The sequence below is a fragment of the Helicoverpa armigera genome, chromosome 10 (genome assembly GCF_030705265.1).
Source record: "Helicoverpa armigera isolate CAAS_96S chromosome 10, ASM3070526v1, whole genome shotgun sequence".
Lineage (NCBI taxonomy): Eukaryota > Metazoa > Arthropoda > Insecta > Lepidoptera > Noctuidae > Helicoverpa > Helicoverpa armigera.
Genome location: NC_087129.1, coordinates 7,966,612 through 7,988,540, shown reverse-complemented (window position 1 = coordinate 7,988,540; position 21,929 = coordinate 7,966,612). Strand labels below are relative to the sequence as shown.

General features: G+C 36.1%; 2 protein-coding genes across 8 annotated transcripts; one reads left to right on the top strand and one right to left on the bottom strand.

Annotated features, from left to right (window-relative positions):
* Positions 1-25: 25 nt before the first annotated feature.
* On the top strand, positions 26-7,005 carry LOC110383214 (cilia- and flagella-associated protein 58). 3 transcript variants are annotated; one of them, XM_021343969.3, is made up of 20 exons: positions 26-224; positions 489-595; positions 1,650-1,721; positions 2,063-2,176; positions 2,294-2,386; positions 2,607-2,648; positions 2,758-2,827; positions 2,930-3,033; positions 3,129-3,315; positions 3,400-3,548; positions 3,622-3,752; positions 3,844-3,994; positions 4,135-4,317; positions 4,406-4,521; positions 4,604-4,851; positions 4,930-5,054; positions 5,131-5,252; positions 5,520-5,631; positions 5,820-6,059; positions 6,268-7,005. In XM_021343969.3, exons 1-20 carry the CDS (start codon positions 191-193, stop codon positions 7,003-7,005), a joined length of 3,138 nt encoding a protein of 1,045 aa, XP_021199644.1. In that variant the 5' UTR covers positions 26-190. The 3 variants fall into 3 exon arrangements, with proteins under 3 accessions (XP_021199644.1, XP_021199643.1, XP_063892662.1); XM_021343968.3 differs by having other exon boundaries at positions 1,620-1,721; XM_064036592.1 differs by lacking the exon at positions 1,650-1,721.
* A 74-nt stretch (positions 7,006-7,079) lies between these two features.
* Positions 7,080-18,064, bottom strand: LOC110383215 (myosin-7). 5 transcript variants are annotated; one of them, XM_049840880.2, is made up of 20 exons: positions 17,908-18,063; positions 16,721-16,837; positions 16,219-16,304; positions 14,885-14,950; positions 14,506-14,602; positions 14,107-14,213; positions 13,718-13,901; positions 13,413-13,561; positions 13,142-13,263; positions 10,873-11,029; positions 10,523-10,705; positions 10,202-10,317; positions 10,013-10,121; positions 9,769-9,931; positions 9,537-9,676; positions 9,270-9,388; positions 8,981-9,098; positions 8,198-8,404; positions 7,451-7,691; positions 7,080-7,204 (listed from the first exon to the last, which is right to left on the bottom strand). In XM_049840880.2, the coding sequence occupies exons 1-20, from the start codon at positions 18,044-18,046 to the stop codon at positions 7,182-7,184; spliced, it is 2,643 nt and encodes an 880-aa protein (XP_049696837.2). In that variant the 5' UTR covers positions 18,047-18,063; the 3' UTR covers positions 7,080-7,181. The 5 variants fall into 5 exon arrangements, with proteins under 5 accessions (XP_049696837.2, XP_021199649.3, XP_021199647.3 ...); XM_021343974.3 differs by having other exon boundaries at positions 7,104-7,204; positions 7,446-7,691; XM_021343972.3 differs by lacking the exon at positions 7,080-7,204 and having other exon boundaries at positions 7,247-7,691; positions 9,769-9,919; positions 10,025-10,121; positions 17,908-18,064.
* Positions 18,065-21,929: the final 3,865 nt, after the last annotated feature.

The window sequence follows — 21,929 nt, the reverse complement described above, 5'->3', positions numbered from 1 at the left end:
GCTGGCTGGAACATTTGCCAAAGTGTTCTTCTTCTTCCAAAACTTAGCTACACACAAAATGAAAACCACAAGTCATTTACTTTTGGAACGCATTTGATAAAATTTTTGTACATTGTATTATAATAATCTTAAAAACGCGTACCAAACTGCGTTCCGAGTTAATATAAAATTGTAAGTTGTGTTATGAAACATGTCACTGTTGGTGACCGAGGAGCCCAGGCAAGGTAAAGTGGCATCATCTTTAGTCATGATATGAGGTTTTTATCCAATTTATGCAGGAGTATGTGTATAAAACTGTAGCTTGTAATAATAGTCTTCTTGACTTGTATCTACGCAGTTTTTTTTAATTGTTTTCGTTAATCAGAATCTTCGTTAATTCTACTTGTCTAATGCCTTTGTATTACAGACAGCCTGAAAACAACCTATAGAAAGCATTTTCCAACATGTGTCATTAATGAACATTGACTGAATATTTCAAAACATTACAGACGTTGAATCAGCGAAAGGATCGATCAAATGTCGCATTCCGCAAAGATTGCCCCCTGCGCGGCCCAAACCACCTCAAATTAGACCCAAGCCTATTGCTGAAATCGCGGTATACCAATTCTTTTATTGTATAATATATAATATAGTTCGTCATATAGGTACTGCACGGTGTAGCGGTCATCATCATCATCAGCCAATCGCAGTCCACTGCTAGACATAGGTTTCTCCAAGTGCACGCCACTGAGATCGATTTTCGGTTTCTCGCATCCAGCTACTGCCAGCCGCCTTGCGCGTCTTGGTGTAGTGGTCGCATAGTGAAAACACAAAGGAGTCATGACTGCTGTGTGCATGCATGGGTTTGATTCCCAGGTCGAACCCAAATTGCTTACGCGGTGTCCTGCGTGAGCGACGAACGCGACGCGACGCGACGCAACACGACGCGACGTAATGCGACGCGATGCTATACGCGACAGATGTCCTACGTGATTTTGGTCATTACTTCTCAAATCATGGAGAAGTTGTGTTACAATTTTGCTTTAAAGTTCATATTTAAAGTACAGACAGCAACAATCTTCCAACTTGTTTGTACTAATAAACGATTTCTTTAATATTTATGTTTTTTTTGTCCCACAACAATCAACGCTTCTGAATAGTTCGCGGTGTCGCGTCTGGTCGCCCTCAAAACAAGTACGCGTTACGTCGCGTCTCGCCGCAGACTGTCACATAGGCCGCATGTAGGGAATTCCTTTGAGTTGATCGCGTTCGTCGCGTTCGCAGCGTCGCGTCGCGTCGCGTTCGTCGCTCACGCAGGACACCGCGTTAGGAGGCTTTTTAAGAAACTTTCTCAGAGCAGCCTGGAGGTAAGGTGGTGGTGATACACCCGTGCATCGAAAAATACGTAAAAGTCGATCCTGCTCCTGATATGACTCGGGTCCTTTCGAATTCATTATAATTAATTTTTTTTCGTTATTGAATAGACAGTGGATATGTATGCACAGATTAAAAAAAAAAGTGCAGGATTAAAATCTCATCCATGTCAGTATCTGATGGCATAAGTTTCTCTTCATTTATGATCACGTAATTGATCTACTTTTCAGAATTTAGGTATATCTTATGCTATTGTTTCTAGATAGTTCTTGCGAGGGAGTTACTCTTTGTTGCAGAGATCAAAATTCGATGCAGTACCACCCCAGCGATGTACGGGCAGAGGCGCGGTTCGACCACGTTCCGATGAGGTTTTTCCTACTTAATATTATTTTATTTGTTTAGATGCCCTCATCTGATCTAGGTTTATTGATAATATAGGTTTTGAAGATTTTGTTGAATATTTATTTGAGATTTATATTTAACATCTTTTTCTTCTGAGGGCTCTTCACTGCTGTAGGTGACTCGGTAGCTGAACTTGAATTTATTTTGGTCTATGCCAAGCGAAGCAGGTTTCAATGCTGAAAATACTAATTCACTCACTTCTTGCGCCGACCAAACCTTCTTTTGCTCCTTATTCCATCATAGAGGATAGAGAATGTTAAAAAAAAAAATTAAATCAATTAATCAAGAGGAACTCTTCTGTTTTCAGTCGAGGCCAAAATCTGCAAATCGTGTGAAAGATGAACTGGGTATAGGAAGACCAGCGCATAGCATGCCTCGTTCGGCCAGACCTGACCGCGAACGCTTTGCAATGCCACTTAAAGTATGTGATGCACATTGCTATTACTTTACTTAAATTACATTATGTGCCTTGATAAAAAAAAATACACCTACTTGGCTTGAGTAACTTTAAAATGTTTGTTTCTTGTTTGTTGTATAGAGGCCTTCCACGATACCTAAGAAAATAACAGATCATGTCCAAGCAAACAAAACTGCAAGGGCGGTTATAACTGTGCCTCTCAGTGGAACGCAGGTAACAAACAGTTTCGGAGAAGGGAGATACACGGGGGGAAAATCCATAAATATGAATTTATAAATAACCAAGACGTACCTACTGAGTGATTTTCTCCCTGCAGCCTAATTGGTTTACAGCTCCAGGAAAAAAGATAGCTAAAACTTATATTTATTGTAGTTCATTTGGCAAGTGCTTTTGGATATTCCTAAGTACTTTTAATATTGTCTGATATTTACAGAGAGCTCCGATGAAGAACACTGGCAATGATTTACCAGATCAGGTGAGAAATTCATACTGTTGTCATCAATATCTACATATAGTATGTTTTTGAATGAGCATATCTTGACAACTAAGCCTTCTTATGTTGATGGCCCTTTGGTGTTTTTCAGGAAACTATTCAAAAACAAGAACGATGTGAGGATTATGATGATTTGGATAGTACACCGACAGTTGACAAAGGTAACTTTTTGTGTTGAATATCAGTCATCATTGTTCTGATTTAAACAATAGTGATACAATTGACAAAACTCATTGTGTCTCATTATTTATTAAATTTTTCAGATTCGTTGTGTTCCCGAAGTGATAAGATGACAAAACTTAAAATAAGTTGGCAAGAAAACATGGTGCAGTTTGAAAAGATGAAAAATGATCTGAGGGAGCGCCAGGTTATATTTTTTTGTTGCAAAACCATGAATAGAATTTTAATTTAATAGTAGGTAAAATTATTTAGTTAATCTTATTTAATTTATCTACAACACAGAAAGCCATTATGGAACTTTATGCACTGATGCGAAACACCCATCAGAAGATGTCGATGTTGGGCCAGAAGGCAATCCTCCCGCCCTCGGAAGATCTGCGTATCATGAACGTTGCCAAGTTGACTGCAGAACAATTGCTCCAACTCTGTTCTGTCAGACAGCCGGATGATAAGTCACAAAAAACTAAAGGTAGGACTAAAGACAACTTATATGGATGCGTTTATTGAGTAACAGTTGTGAAAATGACCAGAATTTAATCAAAGATTTTTGCAGACGGTCAATCTTCAACAAAAACCCCATTAGCAGTCGATATGAACAAACTGTACGGTATGCCATCGAAACTGGTTGCCACTTGCGAGCAGACTCTGTTTAAACGAAAGGAGATTATTGATTGGTTTGAATCTTTGAAGTCTGAGGAAAAGGTATACACTGTCTTAAATTCTAGACTTCCTCTGATTTTAAGACATACAATTAACACTAATATCTGTTAACCAGGGTATCGCTATGCACAAACTATCCAAGAAGATTAACGAATTTAACGCAGAGAACGAAATGTTAAAATGCTCCTTAGATCAAGCGAAAGCAGAATTCGTTAAGGAACTGAATGAAATAATAGAATTCATGCGGTGAGTATTTTAAGAAATTCGACTGAAAATACTCTTTGAGAAACTTATCCGTCTAACTAAGTACTAAACATGATAAAACTTCTGTTATTAGCAAAACTACAAATGAAACAGTAGCTCTCCAACTACGTACAGAAGAACTGACGTACGAAATATCGGATCTGAATTCGCAAAACAACGATTTGCGAAAACAAATTCATAATTCCGATCACCTGCGTTCGCAAACTAATAAGAATAAAATAGAGGTAATATTATAGATGTCTATATGTATTTTTTGTTGATAATTTTATTCAAAAATGTACATTTTATGTAACCAAATATGTTTTATTATGCCAACATCCAAGCATAGTGAGGATAGATTAAGACAGTAATGTTTATTTTCCAGGAACTCGAAAAGGAACTAAAGGAGGAAAGATGTAAGAAAATATTTTTGCGCGACCGTTTGGCTAAAGCAGAAGGTCAAATTAAAATGAACGGGGAGCGAGCATCTCAATTAGAGGCAGCATTGGAACAGGCTCGCTCGCAGACTCGCACATTGGAACGTACCATTCAACAACAACATGAACAGGTTAGAATAGATTGATAGAAGGAGTAGTGCGAAGAAAATATATGTATTTCTTTATTATTTTTGCCACCATATTTTCCTTGTGTTTCAGAACCAAAAGTTACAGACTGATTTCGATAAAGAGCTAAATGATTTAAGAGAATCGATTAGAGAAAATACAATGCATTTGGAAGAAATAGCAGATGCTCGCGAAAAATTACAAACAGAGTACGTCTAGGCAACTTTCACATAATGCTTAGCGTGTTCAATAAAATTGATAAAAAAACTAATTTATTTTAAATGTTTATAGGAAAGAAGATCTAGAAAATCGTCTTGGCGACCTATCAAAGTTCTATAACGAATCTCTTAAGAGTATTAAGCATGATATGAATATAAACGTAGCCAAGCTCATTGAAACCGAAAAGAAATACGAGGAACAATCAGAACACAAGAAAGCTTTAGAAACTAAAGTGGAGACATTATGCTCGCAACTTTTGGAAGCGGAACTTCAGTTGAAAGATGCAACAAAGGAACTGCTAGATACAAAAGAACAATTGAGTAAGTTGGTTACATAGCTAAAACCTGAAACTGTAACTGTAGTGTTGACGAAAGAATGTAATAAACGCCCTGTTTTAGGTCAAGCGTTAAGCTGTGAAAAAGAATTACTGTCTACTAAGAGGGATTTGGATATAGCAGTTATTGAAATAGAAGATTATAGAACAAGACTGGCTGAACAAAGTGACACCCTAAAGGAATTCGAAGTAAGTACAGAAAATGTTTGTATTTAACGCAAAGGTTTATGTGGCGGTTGTTTAAAAACGTGTAATCTTTGTTTAGAACAACTTCAAAGAGTCTATAAGTTTGGAAGAAAGTCTGAAAAACAATCTAGTGAATAAGGAGGAATACATTGCGGAGCTTGAGAAGAAACAGTCTTTGCTTGAACAACAGCTACACGAGAGGTAAATTTATAAAGTGTAGTTAAACGCAATAATCTTCGGAACAGTGGTTATTATTGTATTAAAGTAAATATATACCTGTGTTAAGTACGATGTTATCTATCTATACTATGGTTAAAACCCGAAGTGTGGCTACAGCAATGTGTATCCGGCCATATGCGGCTAATTACGGCAGTAGCTATAGCTAGTACTCTTATACTTTGAACTCCAACATATTGCTTTACACAATTTAACAAATAAATAGAAACTCATGTATAATTTATTTCTCAGTGAACGTAAAATGGGATCATATGAAGAACAGTTAACCAAGCTGAAAACTCATATCGCAGAACTGCAGGACGATTTTGGTGAATTCGAAAATTTGAACGAACTTCATGAAATGGTTTGTGAATACCATTTCAAAGTATTTTGCCCAAACAATAATCAAATATTACTTTTATCATTTGTTTCTTTAAAGATTTATTTATTTTCTTCCAACTTTAGTAAATAGGCACCTATTTAGGTACTCATGTTTTACGTACGTTAGATAATGTGAGCAAATTAAGTATCGCATTATTTTTTCCCACTCAGGTAAATCAACAACGAGCTAAGTTGTTAGAAGCAACTAGACAGAATGGAGAACTCGCTGAAGCATTACAGAAGAAAGATATGGAACTGGAGCGACATTTGGACAGTTTCGCAGAACAAGAACAGCTGCTAGAACAACGAAACGGTGTCATAAAGATGTTATCAGGAAAAGACGAAGAGCAAACTAATATAATAAAACTATTGCGCACCAATTTGGAAATGAGAACTCAAGCGGATATGGATGTAAGTTGTAGAAGTAATCGCTAGAATCTTGAAGAATGGTATTGTATTTATTTACAAATATGAAACATTACCAATTGCTATCAGTATCGTATTAGTTCGTGAGTTTTAAGCTAAAATATTTAACTTATTAGATGTATATGTATGTAGGTAGGTATACCAAATCCTGTTCATCTAATTTCATTTGACACTTATTATTTTTTATCAACAGTTGAACCAGCAAATAACTGAGAAGAATGCTGAGATTGAGGCTCTTATTACAAATGTGGAAACGAGGAAACAACAAATTTCACAACTGGAAAAAATAATTTTGACTTTAGAAGACCAGACGCGAAAAGCGAGTTTACAGAGAAGAAAAGATCAGGATAAAATTAAATTGCTTGAGCAGAAAATAACAGAATACGAACAATACCACTTGGAGAATAGACACATTGAAGTGCCTTCCAATAATTTAGACAGCTTAATCAAAATTTTAGAAGATGAACTTGGAACTTCTTTAGAACCGACGCTGCATAAGGAACATGACTTCACACCCGCGAAAAAGAAATACTTAGGTGAGCGCAGACGAGAAAAACTTGAAAATATTGAATGTCACAAAGGTCAAAATCCTTCCATCCACGAAACACAGCCAACAAAAATTGTCATGAACAATTTTAAGACTTACATCACAAGCACTGACGAACAATTTAAAGGGGATACCCTCGATCGCAAAAAAGCTATTACTAACATGGACACACAGAAATGGGTTCCTGCTCCTGAGCCCAACATTAACACGTACGGTAATACCACGATCAAAGACAATAACTATCCGCCATTCAGAGGACTGCTGCCAGCTGGTAGTCACCTAAAAGATAATTTGCTGTCCAGAAATATACAATTGTTAACGAGCAATCAGCTGCGTGATGAAAAAAAATGTAAGATGTTTAAAATTGCCGGCCATAGGCTATGAGTGTGTCATGTTCTGTATCGTTTGTGTTGTATTGGTTGGTTTATACGCTACTAAAACTTGTCCTATATTTAAGAGAAATAAAATTTTCTTATGTGTGACTTAAATTACACAATTTATTGACATAATAACATGTAGCTCAACTATTAATTTTAAAAGGTGGTAGCGTCATCTCTCATTTATATCCAAGAATGTCCTAAATCTGAAAAAAGAAAAGACTAAATTAGATGTTTCGTATTTTTTTAATAAAAAAAGTAGATAGCAATAATCTTAGGAAGAAATGGTTTCGTCGATACAAATTACAAAAATTGGGACAGGACATCTTCCAGATATTATTTCATCTTAAAATAATTTTTCAATTTTTATTCTAACTACCCTAAACCTATTAAATTGAGTACAAACACTGTTATTCCTAAATACATAAAAAAACATTGGGAGAATACCAAACTTGGATTTTTGATGGGGTTTAATACAGAGGAGTCGGTGGTCTCGCTCTGGGAGCGCAGTATCTCTCGCTCGAGCATGGCGCGGCGGCGCTCGAGCTGCGTGCGCACGCGGCCCTCGCGCTCCAGCTGCAGGCTCTGCGCCAGCACCGCGCTCTCCAGGCGCAGCACGCGCGCGCGCTCCGTGCGCAGCGCCGTCCACGTGTCCGCCGCGCTCGCGCACACCGACGACAACGATCTCGACACCTACTCAAAGTATACATCTCTATTATTATTGTCGATCGAAATCGCAATTGATTCACATAGCGAAGCCCCTGAATGTTGTATTTGTACCTACCCTGCTCGGGTACCTACATATTCTCAAAAATTGTAAACTTCTTTTTAACAGGGAAATACAATAATGTAAAAAAAATATCGCATGTACACAGTACTCTCGCAAAATCATTGATGGTGGACCTACAAACTGTATTTGCGTCATTTGTAAGGGGCACAAATTTAATAATCTAAAATATAGAAATGAATCGCAAAATGTGTTGGTAAGCGCATAACTCAACAACGCCTGGACCAATTTGGCTAATTCTTTTTTTTGTTGTGTTTGTTATTGTCAGGAGACGGTTCTTATGAAAAAAAAAATAGGGTAAAGTAGAGAAGTCAGTTGACGGGAGCGAAGCCGCGGACAAAAGCTAGCAGAGAAATAAATGAATCAGAAAGCTTTGACGGAGGTAGGGCCTCAAAGTTTGCTGGAAGTTAACCTCCGCCTGGCCTGCTTCGTCTAGGGGCGCCGGGTCGCTGCGGCCTTCGAGAAGCGCGGACAGGTCGCGGCGGGCGCGGATCATCCGCGCGAACAAATCCGCGCAGCGCTCGTGCCGCTCCAACATTAGCGCGCGCGACGCGGCTGCCGTCACCAGAGCGGTACGCTCCCGCGACAGAGTTTCCACTTGCATATGCAACTCCAGCAGCTGTTTAAATCAGAAAGTAAATAAATACTTAACATATTCTTTTTGAGTGGGGTATTTTTAGAGACAATAGGCTAGTTTCCTAAAAAATAATAATTAGATTGTAGATTGTCCAAAATTAAGCGATACGTATTTTTTCTTTTTTAAATTGGATCAGAACTTGTTAAGATATAGCGTGTTAAAGTTGAGTATGACGTCACAAGTTGCTACAATTTTCAGAACACTGTGACGTAAAAGGCCCCCACTCCTAATTTTTGAAGTTCCTAATCTTTGTCATTTTATGTTTAATTAAAAAAAGAAAAAATACGTATCCAATATTTTTTGATTATCTAAAAAGCGGACTAAATATTATTTCATTATTTCGACCCTGGACACTACCCTATTGTTGCAGTGAAAATCCAGTGTCCCAAATTTTAAATCTTATTTGTATTTGTCAAATCTCTTATATATTTCCAACCTTATCACAACAGTGGAACGTTAATATTCGATTGCTAAAATTTGTCAGTTTCGGGTAGGCCGTATGTCTTCGCACCTCGCATTGCACATTTGCACCTAAAAGGGAACCTCTAAACACTTTACCTCTGTATGCAGTTCTTGATACGGAACTTCTTTTGCATAACCATCATAGTTCCGCAAACGTTTCACTTCAAGACGTAGAGCCGCTAGCTGGTTCTCATACTGTGTCATGCTCTGTTCCCTGTACGTAAATATTGTGAGTATTCATTGTGGGTGTTATATATGTACATTAATATTTTTCTAATTTATTTTAAAAATCTCTAATTTTACAAAACCTGGTTCGCTAACCTTAAAGTTTTAACTTACATCATGCATGTATGAGTCTATCTAGCTAATTGAAAATTTTACTCACATCAATTTTTCATTTTCTCTTTGTTCTTGTATGACGTGTTGTAGTTTGACAATCTTCTGTTCTCTATCTAATAATTCCGTTGCAATTTTTTCTTGAACGTTGTCCGATCCTTCTCCTTGCTGAATTTTAAAGTATTATTTATTATGAGCACATGAACTGCTACTATAAATAAAGAGAGAGCTTCTTCAAAAGTTGCTGAATTTTCCTAACTTATCTACTTATAATTCAGTAGGTACAGTTACATTAGCTTCTGTCAATTTAACTTACCGCAATCCGAGACAAAGAATTTAAAAAGCTATCTTTGTCAGCTCTACTTTGTCTTAGTTCTTCCTCTACGCGAGATAAGGCAACTCGAGTCACTTGAAGTTCTTTCCAAATCTCAGTTTCTCTGTCGGAAGGTTCGCTCTCTGCAACAGGCGAACTCGTTTAATTCGATTCGTTAAGCAGCAACCGATACTTTTTATAATTCCATATATAAGCGTCCATGCAAAAACCTGACCTTTCGAAGGTACATATTCAAGGCATCGTCGTCGCTCCATATCTACGAGCCTCACGGAACGTTCGCGTAAAGCCTGTAATTGATCTTCTAACTCTTTGACTTTGGCGTCCAACTCCGTCACACGACTCTCGGTAGCTGCCTTGACTCTTTCCTGAACAGAGAACTATGTTTAATCAACCATCATATACCCATTCAAGCGATGGTCCAGAAGCTCAGAATGTAACATGACCCGAATGCTTAGCACCTGTTCCGCTACCTTCGCCTGGAGCGACTCGGCGCGAGCGCGCTGCTCAGCTTCTCTTGCAGAGGCCAATCTCTCCGCGTTTTCAGCCTGCTCACGTAGCTCCTTTACCCTAAAAATTACATCAGACAGCAATTAAATAAATGCAAAAACGTATACACCATTTTTATATTATACGCAAATTTAAAAAACCTGAGTTCCAACGCATCTCGTTGCCGGGACAGTGTTTCGATAGTAATTTCTCCTGTTTTGGAAACTTCAAGTAACTTCTTGGAGCGCGCATCGTAGCTAGTCTCCCGATGACGATACTGAAAATAAATATACAATCGTTTATGATCTTTTTTGAGTAGTCGTCTAAGATTAATGTCAGTTCTGAAAATGTCATTATGAAATCTCTAACTGCAATAAGTGTAGGATAATATGTATAGTGATAACTGATCCCTTAGAATGGGATCGTAATGTAGAGTGTTACAACTTCACTGTCTTATGTGTATGTTGTGCGAGTCTGTTTACGAGTTGCTCGAGGTCTTTGTGCTTTTTGCGCGCCGCCTCGAGCTCGGAGCGCGTGTCCTTGAGCTGGCGCTCCAGCGTGGCGATGCGCGCGCGCGCCACGCGCAGCATGCTCTCCGCCGCCGACACCACCTCCTTCAGCGCCTCCCGCGCCGCGCGCTCCTTCGACAACTCCTCGCATACTGCCTGCTGACACATACGCACATTTCAATAAACAATCTACATCTTCATAACCATTAACATTATTACATTCTATTGTTTCAACTTCACGTGCTCATTTTTAAAATACATCTAAATTAGGTCAACTAGTTTTGAAACAATGTAACAGATGTGCTAGTACATCGATCAACGACCTGATAGTTGGGCCTATTATCCGACGTTGGTCCCAGTTCTTTAAGTTCGTCAGTATCTTTCTTCGTTACATCTTCTAGTTTATGCTGCAGTATCATGTTCTCCTTTTGTAGCCGTTCAATCTTTTTCATCATTGTATCTCGATCGACCCAAGGAATCCTTAAAAATATTATATTGAATTAATTGTATTGAATTAATCGAGTTACGAAACAAATAACATTAATATCCATCTAATTTTATTCTTACGTTGTCTCTACTATTACCCAATTCTGTTAAGGGAATGGTCTTTATCAATATACACTCTTTTGCAAAAAAAGCGGGCACCTATGCGAAATCTTAGTTTTAAGGACTTTACATGTATTTCAAAGGGTTTTAATGATTGTAGTATGTTTCTAGCATCAAAAGGGTTAGCCAAGCATGCGTGAGAGTGTATTCTAAATTTGAATTTGGTGCAATTACTAAGAAATTGGTTAAACCTTGTTTTGGACTAATTGCTGGCAGAAAGTTCGTCGGCGTTTTGAAAAGTTTTTGAAGTTATTTTCAGAAAAATGATAATGCAGTTTTAATTAATGATTAATGTACCTTTTTGTTAGATCACAACTTTTTGAAAAACTATGCGTATTTGATAAAATTTTTACCTTCTCTAAATGGGCTATTCGGATGATTGATGGCAATGTTAAGAGTTTCGGTATTTTAGTGTAAAGCGTTCTATTGTTTAGATATTGTACCCACGTGTTTTAAAATATCGCTTTTTCGTAATTAAACACTATTTAGAGGAGTATCAGTACTTCGGGCTGCGACAAAACCAATTTAAAGTAAGCAGTGCCGATCACAACTCGTCTCCTATCGGACTTTGACATTTTTAAAAGTCTTGAAATTCTACAAAGTACAGAAATTGGCGCATAGAATGTGAGCACGAGGTCTTAAGGCCTCGTAATCACTAATTTTTAAACAACCCCGTCTCTTGGGAAACTCCGTAGACCTCTGAAGATCTATGGGTCTGAGCGTTCAAATAGCGTGTTTTCGTCCCACTGACATTTTATTAAATAAACTTGCCTGCACCGAGATTTTCTGGCATCTACAGCACTTTCCTGCTTAAATCATAACAATAATTGGCTATCTGCTCATTCCTTAAGAAACATACGTTTGGCCAATAATTTTGAATTCTTGACTCCCTTTCAGACAAATCATCGTTTAGTAACCCAATACCTATGGAGTTATCGAGAGCTTCAACGCGGCAATAATTTGACTTTTTAGATAGCTTAAACCCTCCTCATCATTTTTCATGTGGTTAATTTTAACATTTATCACAAAATTTGGTATTTTTTTAATGTCAAAGTCCGATAGGAGACGAGTTGTGATCGGCACTGCTTACTTTAAATTGGTTTTGTCGCAGCCCGAAGTACTGATACTCCTCTAAATAGTGTTTAATTACGAAAAAGCGATATTTTAAAACACGTGGGTACAATATCTAAACAATAGAACGCTTTACACTAAAATACCGAAACTATTAACATTGCCATCAATCATCAGAATAGCCCATTTAGAGCAGGTGCAAATTTTATTAAATACGCATAGTTTTTCAAAAATGTTTTGATCTAACAAAAAGGTACATTAATCATTAATTAAAACTGCATTATCATTTTTCTGAATATCACTTCAAAAACTTTTCAAAACGCCGACGAACTTTCTGCCAGGAATTAGTCCAAAACAAGGTATAACCAATTTCTTAGTAATTGCACAAAATTCAAATTTAGAATACACTCTCACGCATGCTTGGCTAACACTTTTGATGCTAGAAACATACTACAATCATTAAAACCCTTTGAAATACAAGTAAAGTCCTTAAAACTAAGATTTCGCATAGGTGCCCGCTTTTTTTGCAAAAGAGTTTATAAGTACTAGCTTTTGCCTGCAACTTCGTTCGCGTGGAATAGTGACTACCAGCAGATTTTTGATTTGACCAATAGATGGCGCTATATGTCCATTTTTTTTTTTTGTAATAAAAACTATCCTATGTCCTTTCTCAAGTTTCAAACTATGTCTGTACCAAATTTCACACAAATCGGTTCAGTAGTTTAGGCGTGAAGAAAAGACAGACAGACAGAGTTACTTTCGCATTTATAATATGAGTTTGGATACAGATTTTAACTCGTGGGCACCAGGAGCTAGGTAATTATTATGTTAAAAGTAAACTAAGCATATACACGGATAAAAACTAACCATATTCAACAAAAAAAAACGGTCCAAGTAAATAAACCTAATACTTACTTCGCAAGTTCTAGAGAATAATTTATTTTAGCCTTCAAATTCTCCGCAGTACCAGCCACCATTCTATGTAGCTTTTCTGTTTCATGATCAAATTCAGTGTTCTTCGTTTTCCATTCTAAATTCTAGAACAGAATAATTCAATCAATTAAGTACAAAAGTATTGTGTGGAAAATGCCTAATTGATTGTTATGGGAAATTCCCGTTATGAATCAAGCATCAGCGTTAGTATCAAAATGGCGGTTCCGATGTTTGATTACAGGAGAAAACTTACAGTAAGATAGGTAGCCCGATCTGTTCGGTGCTTGCCCCTCAGAAGATTGAGTAGTTCTATTCGTCGCGCCATAATCTCTGCGCTAACCGCCAACATCTCTTCGGGTATAGGGTTCAATTGCGCTGTTATTTGCTGAAGAACATGTGGACCTGAAGCAAGTAATAGTAAAATTATTCATTTTGGATAAAGAGCGTTTCTTGAGGTTTTACTTCTCTCAAATATAGAATAGAATTATTTTTATGAACAATGACTTGGCACAATAGGACTTGACATCTTCAAAGTAAGTTAAAATATTCTCAGCTCACCAAAAAGTCCGGATATTTCAGAATTTAACGGCATTGCCAGGTCGTCGCGAACTAACATAAGCAGGTCATGTGCCGGCCAGCCGCTGACCGAGAGCACGCGCACTTCGCCCATAGACTCGTCAGCATGCACTCCCGCCCGAGCTTCCAGCTCTTTGAGCTGCGCGAAGTTCTCCAACATCACGTTCTAAGCATAGAAATGTGTATATTATAATATTTATACACCTTAATTGCTTACCTGGAGTTGAACAGGAGTTATCTGCACTGCACGTTGGCTGTCCTCGATACAAGCACAGCAATCATACACTTATAGGTACTGGTACTGTTATTTTTTTAGTTTATAAAAATATTCATTATGTCTTCCATCTAACAACAGGAATAAAATGACTCACTTGTTGAGAAATTAAACCTTTGCGCATTTTCAGGAACTCTCGTTTTTTCGTTGCTAAAATTCGCATCACTTTGGTCAAAACACATTGAGGCATAACCAAATCTTTTTCTGTAAAATAAAACACATACTTAAAGGTACTTAAAAATATAGCCACAATATATTTTAAACAGTCTATATACACATTATACACTCATAAGAAGATTGCGGCAGCACACTCAGTGTAACGATATTACCTTCATAAAAAAATATAGAATGGAAAGGAGAATTTCATGACGATGAATGCTAGCAGCTACTTTTCAAACAGTTCGGTTATCTTAGAATTGAGGCCCTATTCATATTCATATTCATATTATTTATTTGCAAGAACTATTAAAAAAATATCTTAAAAAAGTTTATTTACCAGGGTCACTCTCTGGTGGTATGTGAAAGGGTTGCATTATCCCGTCAGGTGCCTGTCCGCTTACTGGTGCGAAATGCTCTTGAGATTTCTTTTGCGTCTATTTTGTAATAAGCAATAATTTAAACGAACATTTGTTAACACTACAAGAAGCAGTATACATATTCCTAGGAATTCTATATACCTACTGGAATACTAAGGTAGCATTTTTTTTTAACTTCATGCTTGTTTAGCTATTGTAGTTAAACTAAAGAGAATAAATAAAAACTTTGGGAAGTCGTTTATGGTCACGTGTTCAAGTGTCGGTCACTTACCAATGACCAGTCACCCAATAGAACATACCTATGTGATTAGTTCTAGATTTGTATGAACAAGAACTTACAGCAGTGCACGGGGATAGACTCTGGCATCTTCTGTCCGCTGCCTTATTCTTTAAATGAAGTGGGCTCTGAAAGATATTACAGCATGGGTTTTATTTCTTACTACTTATTTTACTTAATAATTATTTAATTTGATTACATTACAAGAATGTGTTGTGTTTTACTAATAAAGTAAAATTTAAAAACATATCTTACAGAACGCTATGAATAAAATTATACATAAACGTTTTGCAGAAAATAAACTGAACGTAACAAATAACATACTTATTATTAGGTACCTGTTCGATTTGCTATAGGTACCGGTATCGATCAATTTTTATATTCGCAACGGTTATAGAGAAAAGCCACAAGAATTCAATAAAAAAACAAGAGCAATAGTAGGTACGTAAACCTTGCCAAGTAACATTTTACGCAAGTTTTAAATATGATAGACCATATGTCTCAGAAAGCATCCCAGAATTAAGGTCACCGGTGAAAAAATGGGGCTCTAGTCTGTCATTATTAGGTACCTGAGTGACTTGTTACTGGTTTCAAAAGTTTGTCTACATGTATGAATGTACAGATATACACACATTTCTGAGAATACAATCGGGAATCAAAAAGAGTTCTCCAAAACATGCACAAGGCATCCTACATGTCAAATCGAAAATAAAACGATGAATGATTTAGGTTCCATTGTACATATGTACTACCATGGTTGTTTCAAGTCCATATTATAACTTCTGCCAGTTATATTAATCCTTACAATACTTTAATAGCAAATAGTAAACCAACGAATAGCACTCACTTCAGCAAGATGGTATCAATGTCAATCTAGGGTAAATACACCAAATTATTAAAAAAAAACAAATGTGAAATCAAATGTAAAGAAATTGCTTTCACTCGATTTCTATACACAAATACATTTATAAGAAACTGAGAAAGTGTGTATATCAGCAAAAAAACTAGTTACCTATCTATTTAACTCTATTTTGTGGTGTGATGGAGAAAAAGTGCATCAATTTTACAGTTCAATTTATTCGCCAACACACATGGCAGGTACAACCCTAGTACTGTTGTGAAGCTCCGTATTTGCAATTCAACATTTTAGAAGTCAAAGTTCTCGGATGAAGAGCCCACAACACAGAGGTAATCTCGAATTTCAAACTCTTTGTACAACAACCTTATAACTCTCGCACTAAACTGAATTATTATCATTTTTACCCAATTACCAGCAATTATGATATCATAGGGATAATATTTATCCAAAAACATAAGTTGAACTACAAGATTCATAATAATTGTATTAGCAGTTTCTCTGTTCTGTCGTTTTTGATGTAAAGTAACAAAGACTCACTCTAGGCCGTGGTGTGACGGGGCTGGCGGAATGTGCCCTCTTGGCGATAGCTCTCATGGGTCGTTTCTTCACACCGCTTTCATTATCTAAGAAAATAAACACCGCTTATATTAATGCTATCTGCTTATCAGCTACTTATTTAGGCGTTGACTTCAATGCCCTTACGCAGTAGTAGTTCTTATAAAAATATATTAATTTGTCGAATATATTTTCAAACCGGCTTAGAAATAATTATTCTATTTAATTTGTGTTATATTTCTATATTTTTCAAAAATATCTCAACGAAGTCTATCTCTGACAATAGACTGAAGATGAATGTGGGTCTTATGGCGGACGCCCACTAAGCTGAACGTGTAAATAAGCATCCGATTATTCGATGTGATAGATCTGCGTTCACCACTAGGAATAGCAATTCTAATTTGTTTAAATTAATATAACAATAATTTTATAAATTCTCGCAATAGTAGTGGATATTAATAGATAATAGTAATTGAAAACCTACCTAGTGATAAGACATCTTTCAATAGGTTGGCCAGTTCTTTCTTCCCCGGCGAGTGAGCGCGTTTTGTGGAACACTGAGGGTGAGATTGTGCAGTTTTCGGCATTTTTTCGGTGGTACCTATGTGATGATTTCAAAGTTATATGACTGTTCTAACAAATGAGACTTGAATGAGTACAACAATGTTGAAAACAGTGTCTATTAACTACCGGATTAACAGTGAAAGAGCATAGTGTAAGGACAACAGGAAATTTGGATTGAAAAAGCCGAGAAGTCATGGTGTAGGTACTCAGTAGGAGACAAGTATCTAAACACAAAAATTCTGCTTCGGAGAAAGTATTATTGGGTATATTAATTCAAGCAAATTAGAATGACCTATTAAAACTTATTTTATAATAACAAACAACATCGAAGAAGTAACAGTAATCACCTAAGCATATAAAAATAATATTACTACAGAGATACTTAAGGTTCCATTCAGTAAAACGTTGGAATAACCTTGGGAGTACGTCCCAGCTATCTTTGTCCTCGGATAAGCACACGAAGGCAATATATTTATAATCAGTAAGTATGCGAATATCTGAACGTTAAAAATCAAGGTAATCGCAGAAGGTTACGCTAGTTGTTTACTCGCAAAATTATATGAACTCGTGCAAACATACTTTAATTGTTACCAGTAGATACAAAACTGTAATGTTTGAAAAAAAAAGCTACAATAATAATTTCAACATACAATTTAAATATCCATTGAGCTGAATAAGGGCTGACCTTTCTATGTATATAATAAAGGATGGGCTCGGACGAAATTTGGTCGACCAGACGCGACGCGCGACGGCCACGTTTTGATAAGATGCAAAAACTATTCGTATTACTTTGAAATAATTTTTCTTTAACTAATTATTCTAAACTAAACTTACTAGGTAGGTATTATTTTCATATCATTATTTTTTACAACGTGAAAACACAAGATGGTGGAGTTTTTCAATCGTTTCAAGCGAAGTCCCGTAACACTTTCAGTAAGTAGGTACGTTACTAAATCTATTTTGCAATAATAATGAATATTTTCTGAATGTAAGAGCGTCTGAGCATAAGTTAAAACATTCTCAGTGTTAGAGAGAATTGTTTTGTGTCTACATTTAAAGATTATAAGCCGATATTGTGTTTTCATGTGTTATAAAATTTACAAATACCTATTACACCGTTCGCTGAAGGCTGCGATGCTTTCAACATTGTGCAATATTTTTGGTATTTTTGAAGACTTTTGATATAAAGATTAATAGACTTGAAAATTTTGTCAGAATCACCTGGTTTGACACATTTTGCCACCATATTTCCAAATGATGTCCAAATTACATTGAAGTTTGAAAAGTTTCTATTTGCAAAAAAAAATATTTGTCATAAACTAAAAAATATTACACCCAAAAGAAGAAAAAAAAACTTTAGTAAAAAATAAGCAACTTGATTGTTGATAGAATAATATGTGACGTGAAGTGGTGATAATACAATCACAAAATATCCTTGTGAGATTTATTGTTATTTCAGTTATTGGTGTTAAAAACAACTTATCTAATCCCTGATTGCCCTGACCGGTTTTCTGATATTAATGTTGCAATTGAACAAATAGTTGGATGGAGGTGAGAATGGAAATAAATAGGTACACGTGCATGCCAAAGCTGCTGCTAAGAAAAAAGTGCGAATAGACCAGGTTCTGGACGACATGAATATTCTTCCATCATTCAATAGATCATGATTCAAGCCCATAAAGTCGCAAGAGTTATCCGAGAAAGTATCAAGAAGGTCAGCATTTACAAAGGCTTAGATAGTGTAGGTAGAACTCACAGAAATCTATTAAGTTATAGTTATCATATTCTGTAAAATTTCAAGGCATTTTTCTAAGTCATGTAGGTGATGTTGCAGTAGCAGAATTAGATAAAAAACAAAAACAAAGCTCGAACTAGGTCACTGAAAGATATGCAGCAAGTGCGCGCTTGATTTATAAATATTTTGTCCCCAATTACATTAAAAATATTCATGAACCACAGAAAAAAAATCTATTCAATGTGTTAAAAAATAAAACCGATGTTTGTTTGCGTTGTAAAGGCTACGAAAGAAAAAACCTACTTATCCGATATGAAGAATTCTTTTAATGTTGGGAGTTGCAACAGCCCCCACGGTGACATATTATGTCGTTATTTATCCAGGTACGAGAAGATTTCCGGGACGCTGTGAAAACGCTAAAAACTGGTGTTCAGTAAATAATCTTCACTCATGAACATTTTTCACACGTTACAAACTAACCTGGCTGTTAAAATCATCAACAAATTGTATGATGTCTTAAGTTATAGGTAATCACGCTTTTCCTCCTATTTTCCTTCATGAAGGATCTGAAATAATGTTTTTGAACGCATTTTGCGTGGGATGCTTTTTGTGATAAACTCACATTGGGATTTTAATGAATTTTCTCGGTAATAATGAGTTATCTTTGAATATAAAATGTGTAAACCAAGCACGTCGAAATATTATCACATGAGTAAAAAGTTTTTTTTTTTACATTTCCTCATAATCTAAGGATTACTAAATAGTTACTGACAACAATTTAAGTAATAAACTAATAACAAAGGATTAAACTGTTATCTTTGCCCTAATTGTGAACGTACTTATGAAGTAAACATATTGAAGGAACTTTTGTACTAAATGCTTACTTTTTTCCATTATCTACACGCTTAACAATATTTTCATCAAACATTATAATGTAAGTAAATACTTAGCCAGCAATTTTTCTACGAGCTTTTTCAATATTTTTTAACCGACTTCCCAAAAAGGGGAATTCTCAATTCGGACGTACGTTCTTTTTTGTTTGTTCGCTCAAGGCACCGTCGATTACCAATCGATTTGAACAATTATTTTTTTGGTTGAATGGGTATACTTCTCAAATGTTCTCATTGATCAGGTCTAGGATCTGATGATTGGAAACCTGAGAAATCGAGGGCATCTTACGAAAATTTTGGGCATAGGTACATGGGGTAAAACTTGACACTCAGATGTAGGTATGTCTGATAGAGCTGCGAAACAATGACCGTCTTACCACATAAACTTTTTAACGTCAGTTTAAGACTTAAAAAATGACAAATTATGACGTTGACATATGGTTCATTTTGGAGCCACATTTTATTTTTTGACAAGTGTAAAACAGTGGTTAAAGTTTTTGTAGTAAGGCCATGAAAGTTTAGAGCTGACCTGAAAATGAAGAAGAAAGAAAGTCAAGGGCGTTATAGATTTATTTTTTTTTGAAAATGTCTTATCCCTTCTTAAATTTCAAATATTAAATCAGCAATGGGTTCTCCCACTGTTGAAAGCTTCTCGCGTGTTGCAAAGTGATTTGTTCTGCTCTACATTTATTTATCAAACAAATCCATTGATACGGTTGGTATCTACTGTATTGTCTGTATTTAATTGTCATGAGTGCTAAGCCAATGTCCTCTGCAGTGGACTGGTAAGATATGGTGTAAACATGCAATACAGAACAGATATCAAGATAGATTGATTTTCTATAAAACACGCGCAATAATAGCCTTAGGTTTTAGCATTGAAAGATAACATAAGATTGCAAAATTGTTAAATTCAAATTAAGTATGTATTTTGAAATCTCATTTATTTTCTGAGAAGAACACATTCAATTTTCTTGTTCTGAAACGGACTCTTAAATTAGTATATGTTTCATATTACACACTCTTTAATTCAGCATTTTTCGTGTATACATTCTTCATCGACGATCCCTTTTCATTCGGTTGAATAAATAAATAAATCGTTATCGATCACGCCTTGAAACCAAATCTTTTAATTCATATGACCATCGTAGGTACATACAAAATTTTATATTTGTAAAGTACAACCTAGAGACATAACATTTGATAAACACTTGAGTTCTATGACCAACGTGGATCACTTGACCGATGTCAATCAAAATAGGTATAAAAGTCACATTTTTCAACATTGTAAGGCTGTTACGCTTCGGTTCATAACAGTTTGTTAACTCGTTGCTTCGGTGAACAGCCAACGCTAAACGCCCATAGCGAAACGACGTCATGGTTAACCTGAATAAGTAGTTTAATTTGTATCAGATTGCTTGCGGGCAATGTTATATATTGCTTTCTTAGTATGAAGCCTGTAAATGTAGCCGTTAAGAGTACTAAAACAGTAACTACATATAAAGAAAGGTAATTCGATTTATTTTAGAGAAAATTAATTACCAATCCACTACTACAGGTCAGAAGTAAAGTCTACATCTAGTAAACACACCTCCTCTACCTACATCCTTCTTTGTATGAAAGTGAGAGGAAGAGGAGGAGGGGCCAATAAAAGGCTGATGATGATGATAATGAATTACATAGCTCTACACACTATAAATATATCAGACGGAAGATTTTTAGATTTCTGATACACATATTGTACCTATGTGCTATGCATGCAGTATTTTATACAGTTGGTAGATATTCAATAAATATTCTAATCTGTTGCAGAATAAAATAAAACGCGACGTTGAAACCTACAAACAGACTGGCGATGCGCACTTCTATATAAATACCTTCGTGAAAAGAGAACAAGAGATAGAATTAGCCACGGGAGAAGTCAACAGATTCCACAGCCTGCAAATAGACGCTCATGCCAAGGTTTCTCTCTTTTATTATCTACGTTACAGTTTGATATCGAAAATACCTTCATTTCGTCAGCTCTTTTCAGTAACTTCTCTTACTTCAAGTTTTATTTATTGAAACTGTATGATTTTTGCACGGTTTTAGATGTGACAAATGAAGGAGGAAAACTAAGTTTTGGACTACATGGTCAGTAAATCAATTAATTTATAAAGTGGGAAACGATTATAGAGTAACGATATAGAGAAACGATTATAGAGAAAATGTAGAAGTTTCCACGCGTAAAAAATTATGTTCCCCCAATATTGTTTACATGAGGAAAAGGCGGATATTTTGAGCATTCGCCAGCCGCACTAATATCATAGAGTCGATGGCCGACCGTGACCTCCTATTCTTCCTCATGTTTAATAAAGCTCAAAGCACGTTGTCTAGTAATGAAGTGCTCTGATTTTACCAATAGCTCATCATTTCTGATAATGATAACCGATATTAGAAAACACAGCGATTACCGATAAGACTGTAAGCTTTCACAATGTGGACGCAAATAATCACCCTATTCC

What these genes read in the sequence shown, in the direction of transcription:
- LOC110383215 (XM_021343971.3), bottom strand. Translation starts at nt 18,046, where the DNA reads ATGGTGGCAAAATGTGTCAAACCAGGTGATTCTGACAAAATTTTCAAG. An exon ending in GTCTATCCCCGTGCACTGCT is followed by an intron (nt 14,603 to 14,884) that starts GTAAGTTCTTGT and finishes ATTACAAAATAG; the next exon opens with ACGCAAAAGAAATCTCAAGA. An exon ending in ATCAAGAACTGCATACAGAG is followed by an intron (nt 8,405 to 8,980) that starts GTAAAGTGTTTA and finishes TGATTTAAACAG; the next exon opens with CTGCTGGAGTTGCATATGCA.
- LOC110383214 (XM_021343968.3), top strand. Translation starts at nt 191, where the DNA reads ATGTCACTGTTGGTGACCGAGGAGCCCAGGCAAG. An exon ending in TTCAACAACAACATGAACAG is followed by an intron (nt 4,318 to 4,405) that starts GTTAGAATAGAT and finishes CTTGTGTTTCAG; the next exon opens with AACCAAAAGTTACAGACTGA. An exon ending in GAACAACAGCTACACGAGAG is followed by an intron (nt 5,253 to 5,519) that starts GTAAATTTATAA and finishes TTTATTTCTCAG; the next exon opens with TGAACGTAAAATGGGATCAT.